The following is a 5,504-nucleotide window of genomic DNA, read 5'->3' as shown; positions in this document are numbered from 1 at the left end:
CCCCAAATATTTTGTGCATTGAGTTCTGGTACCTGTGGACTTGCTAACAGATCCTTGGCTGTCTCACCTCTTCCCGCTAGGTGTCAGTCTCAGAGGTGAAGGTGGTGGCTGAGGAGCAGTTCGGGGAACTCCTGGCTGCAGTGCGGAAGGCCCAAGCTGACGTGATGCTCTTCTTGGAAGAGAAGGAGCAAGCTGCCCTGAGTCAGTCCAATGGCATCAAGGCCCACCTGGAGCACAGGAATGCGGAAATGGAGAAAAGCAGGCAGGAGCTGGAGCGGGTGGCTGCCATCAGCAACAGCGTCCTGTTCCTGGAGGTAGGGAAAGTTGAGTGGGCAGGGACCACCCAGCGGCACTTCAGCTTATGGCAGAGACTTAGTAATAGAGTCGATAACAAAGACTTTGTCCCTGTCCTTAAAGATAGGCCAGTGAAGACAGTGGGTCTGTAAGTAACAGTAAAACTGCTTATAATAAATAGAGTGTCTGGGGAGCTGTGAGAATGGTGAGAGAGAGGTCCTTGATCAACAGAAGGAGGGAGAGGAGACTTGAACCAGGCCCTGAAAGATGAGTAAGGATCAAGTAAAGGAATGTTCCAGGTAGAAAGAACAGCATTGCAAAGGCAGAGAGGTTTGGGAAAGCACAACTGACGTGGGGAAGTGGGCATTTTAACAAGTGCGGGACGCAGGATGCTGTAGGATGAGGCCGCGATCTTGGTCGGACATCATCGGTAGGTTAGCACCAGAATAGCCTGTGGTGAGTATGAAGTCTTACCGGGGCTGCTGTGATTATAATAAACCCTAAAGGCAGTAGTACTGGGGGAATGAAGGGAGATAGAAGACTGGAGACCTACTGTCTTTCAGAGAGAACAGTGTGTTTTCCGGTCTCTGAGGAAAGTTCTGGGAGGAGGTGGGATTTTTAAATGATACTTCTGATTATATATAGTAAGTAAATGTTCCAAAACCAGACATGGAGAATATTGCAAAGAAGGATCACTATTCTGGGTGAGGACCATCACCCTGGAGCTGAAGGTTATTAGCTGCTGTTGAATTGGGCCCCATTCATGGAGACCTTGTGGACACCCTATGGACAATGGGACAAGCTTCAGCCCCTTCTTGTGTCCTTCCCCATGGGTCAGACCATTGTGATCCACAGGGTTTTCACTGACTAAGGCTTTAAAGTGGAAAACCAAGTCTTTTGACGTATTCCATCTTAGTCTGGAAGCTCTGATGACACCTGTTCAGCATCATAGCAACACAATACTTCTCCTGACAGAAAGGTGGTAACTGCATAGACGAGGCCTTGGCCGGAGTCACAGCCAGGCCTCCTGCATGGACGTCGAGAATTCTACCACTGATCCTCCAAGGCCCTCTGTTACTAAATAGCTGTGCGGTTTTCAGAGTTACTTAATCTCCTTGAGACTCTGATAACATCTTAACGAGTAAGATAAATTGAGAAGCAGACTGTTAAAGGTGGATATAAATACTGATATCATGTTCCTCTTTCTGTTGTTTGCTTTTCACATCAAAACACAAAGAAAATATCAATAAAAAATAGGCTTCCTTTGTCATAGACTTCCTCAATAATTTCTTTCCAAAGAATATATATATGTATGTATGTGTATACATATGTATGTATGTATGTATATATGTATGTATGTATAAATGTATGTATGTATATGGAGCTCTGGTGGCCTACTGGTAAGAAGCAGGGCTGCAACCCCTAAGGCACATGTTTCAAATCCACCAGCTGCTTGCAGGAGAAGGCTGGGAATTCTTCTCCCATGTGATTAACTGCCCTGGTATGGACACACACACACACACACACACACACACACACACACACACATCATATATATCATATATATACCATACATATCATATATATATCATATATATATCATGTATGGGGTGTGTGTGTATGTATATGTGTGTGTATATATCTCTATCTATTATGCTATATATTTTCTTTATTGCCTTTTCCCCTTTCATAACTTCATATTTAACTTAAAAATCCTTTCATATGCATGGAATATATTTTAGTATAAGATTATGCATTTCTTTTGATGAGAGAAAACTTATTTTCCTACAAATTGTTAGCTGCACTCATACTCTTTGTAGAGTAGTCCTTCGTTTCCTGCACTGATTTAAAATCTATATGCCATATTAAAATATTTGTCCAACTTTTTTCTCTACCAGCTCTCTAGTTTTGATTTTCCTTTCTGTTCTATTTCTCTGTCTAACCACTTTGTCACAACACATTTAATAAATAAGGTTTTGTTTTATCTACTTTGCTCTTTAACCTCAATCATATTTGAATTTTAATAATATTTCAACATCTGGAAGAACTTTATTCTTAGCCTCATGTTGCTTCAAAACATATATGGTTTAATGTGACTATTAACCCTTTCCAAGCACAGCACAAGACTTACAGAAAATTACTTCTCAGTTTGGATTGACAAAGAAAAAGCAACACTCCTATCTGAAGACTGACTTGTAGAATGTTGTAATCAGCTTCACCATATGTAATGTTGGTTGTGCTAAATTAACAAAGTGCTAATAGAATGTTTACCTCTATTCCATTTATTTATATGAAGTATATTATAGACAAATATATAGAGATAAAAATAGATTAGAAGTTGCTGTGGGCTACAGAAGAGGGGAGAGGAATGAGAATTTAATACTTAAGGGCAATAAATTCCTGTCGGGGGTAGTGAATAAGTTTGAGAAATAATGGTGATGATTGCACCATATGGGGATTGTAATGAATTACATTGAACTGTACCTTTTAAATGGTTAAAATTGCAAATTTATGTTGCATATGTTTTTCCATAAAACTTTTTTAAAAGCATCTTGGGAGGAAAAAGTATTACTTTCATCTGGAATGTTGGCATAAAACGTGCTCTTGTTGGTTCCCAGCCTGGTCAGTGTGTCAGAGCTGTTAGTGGACAGCTAGTAATTCTTCATTTCTAAGCTTTTGCTTTCTCAGCTGTCAGATGAAGTGGGCCTTTTACATACACTTTCTTTGTGAAGTTTACATTAACATAAACCTTGTTATACAGTTGCAGAAACTCACAAAATGAGAAGAGAAGCCCAATTTAAGGAACACAGAAGGCAAAAGAACAACTTCAGCTTTGTTTCCTTTTCTGCAGGAGTACTGCAAGTTTAAGAATACGGAGGACAGTGCCTTCCCGAGTGTTTACATTAGACTCAAGGACAAGCTCTCTGGCATCCGCAAGGTTATCACAGACTCCACTGGGCACTTGATCCAGCTACTGCAGAACCAGAAGGAGAAGCTTCAGGAGTTTGCCAAGGAAGGTGAGGAGCATTCTGGTCACCCATTGGCTGTGGTGTGTGTGTCTTTTGGAGTTGCTGGTGACAGGACACTGATTTGCTTATGAAAATGAAGACTCATTTTTCCAAGCTATCTATTGGCCTGTCCATGTCATTAATGGACATTTACCTTTACTATTTAATTTTACCTCTGAATCCTAGAGAAAGTGAGTTAAATACATTAAGCAGTTGACTAGCATTTGTAAGACTAGCTTTACTTTGGACATGTTGCTAGGAGGTGCTATTCCTTGGCGAATGATTCTGGGAAGGGTGTAGCGTTGGTGAAGGAGAGGCAGACCCTCAACCAGCTGGATTGACATGGTGACTGCTGCAATGGGCTCTTGTGTGTCAGGAAATGTGAGGATGGTGCAGGATAGAACAGGGTTCAGATCTTTTGTTCATGGAGTCACAATGAGTCATACTCAACAGCACCAAACAACAACTACAATGCTTGTAATCCAAAGAGATAAAATAAGCTTGGGATCTTTTTTTATTTTATTTTGCTTCATGAATAAGATGAGAGAATCATGGTCCACTGAGCATGGTTCTTTGAGATATTCCTAGGCTCCAGCACCCTTTTCCCCTCAGAAGCCCAGAGAGGAGTGGCTGAGGAGTGCTGCTTTTAGGTCTCATGGCCACCCAGACAAGTGTGCATTCATAGTTCTCTGCTTTTTCTAGAGGAGTATGACATCAGCACTCAGGTGTCAGCTGTCATGCAGCGCAAATACCGGATCTCAAGACCTGAGCCCAGCAACAGAGAAGAGTTCCTCCAGTGTAAGTTATGCCACCAGCTTCTCCTTCTTCAGCCATTCATGCCTGGGTAGTGTTTTGTTGAAGCAGTAGCTGCTGTTTCTCATATAGGATTCAAGTCCTTGCAACCTCTTATCTATGCCTAAATGATAGGTTTTTAAAACTTGATACAGCTTTACACTGCAGAGATTCTAAGTTTGACTAAACTAAATATCACAATATTTAAGTCAAAAGAACTTTTTGGTTTTCTAGTGGGAATAAAAGCTACATTTAAACTGTATTGTAATCTATTAACTGTGTATTGTAGTCTAATAGCATGAAAAAATTTGAAGTACTGTGAGACTCACCAAGTGACCACATGCTCGTGGAAAGACAGTGCTGACAGACTTGCCTAACTAAGACAAACAAAACACCTTGACCTCTGTAAAGTTCAGTATCCCTATAATTTTAGTTTCAGATGTAGAAAAAAGTTGCAAAAATTGGACAAAGAATTCTCTTTCATACAACTTGTCTTGACATTAACATCGTACATAGGCAAGTTGTTGGTTGTGTTTTTTTTTTTTATTTCCACCCTGTCGCTCATGGTTAAAAGGGCTGCCTGCAGTGGGCTGGGGCCCTAGTTATGTGCGAACTCATGCTCTTGAGCTGCAGCTTAACCCCTGACACCACGGGCAGGCGTGCTGGGGGCTCAAAGGCAGCGCATCATAGCCAAGTTTTTACTGTGTGCCATCGAGTTGGAAATGGCCTATAGCTGACCCTCCAGCGGGCTTCCAGAGTCAGTAAATCACATGGAAGGAGATTGCCCATCTTTCTCCTGTGGAACAGCTGGTGCATTTGAACCACATTTCTTTGAGACTGTAAAGCAGCTTCTCACCAGTAGGCCACTGGAGCTTCCCATACAGTACATGGATCAAATAAACACTATTTCTTCTTGGCACTAAAAAAAAATGTTCCGGCTCATTCTGACTTCTCCTTGCCCCAACACATACAATCACTTACCTTCCAAGCAGTTCTGGATCTTAGAGGAAAGGAATATTATTTTTCAAAATTAAGATAAGGATTGACATAAAAATTGGTGGGCTGATAGGACAGAAGTACCTCTGCTGGTGGGACATATTTATAAGCGAGCACTGCAGAATGTATGTCTCTTAAGTATAAAAGCTCATACTCATTTCACTTTTTATAATTTTTATTGGTTTTTGTACAATCATTAAATATATGACTTTCTTTTCTTTCAAGATATATTCTAAGAATTTCTTCTTGTTGTTGTTGTTGTTATGTGCCGTCGAGTCGTTTCCGACTCATAGCGACCCTGTGCACAACAGCCCTAAACCCTGCCTCTATCCTGCGCCAACCGCACCGCCTCTGACACACCCATCCCTATTACCCCAGTCACCGAATCAATCCATCTCATAGAGGGTCTTCCCC

General features: G+C 41.2%; 1 protein-coding gene across 1 annotated transcript in view; it reads left to right on the top strand.

Moving 5' to 3' along the window:
* Positions 1 to 5,504, top strand: part of FBXW10 (F-box and WD repeat domain containing 10) — a 101,310-nt gene that overhangs the window by 10,212 nt on the left and 85,594 nt on the right. The window contains exons 3-5 of the mRNA XM_006898572.1: positions 81 to 314; positions 3,146 to 3,311; positions 4,005 to 4,100. Coding sequence (XP_006898634.1) covers positions 81 to 314; positions 3,146 to 3,311; positions 4,005 to 4,100 — 496 coding nt within the window. The remainder of the gene's footprint in view (positions 1 to 80; positions 315 to 3,145; positions 3,312 to 4,004; positions 4,101 to 5,504) is intronic.

Source organism: Elephantulus edwardii, unplaced genomic scaffold (genome assembly GCF_000299155.1).
Source record: "Elephantulus edwardii isolate Elephantulus edwardi_28Jun2011 unplaced genomic scaffold, EleEdw1.0 scaffold00233, whole genome shotgun sequence".
Lineage (NCBI taxonomy): Eukaryota > Metazoa > Chordata > Mammalia > Macroscelidea > Macroscelididae > Elephantulus > Elephantulus edwardii.
The sequence above is the reverse complement of the archived record's forward strand: the minus strand, read 5'-3'. Positions and strand labels throughout refer to the sequence as shown.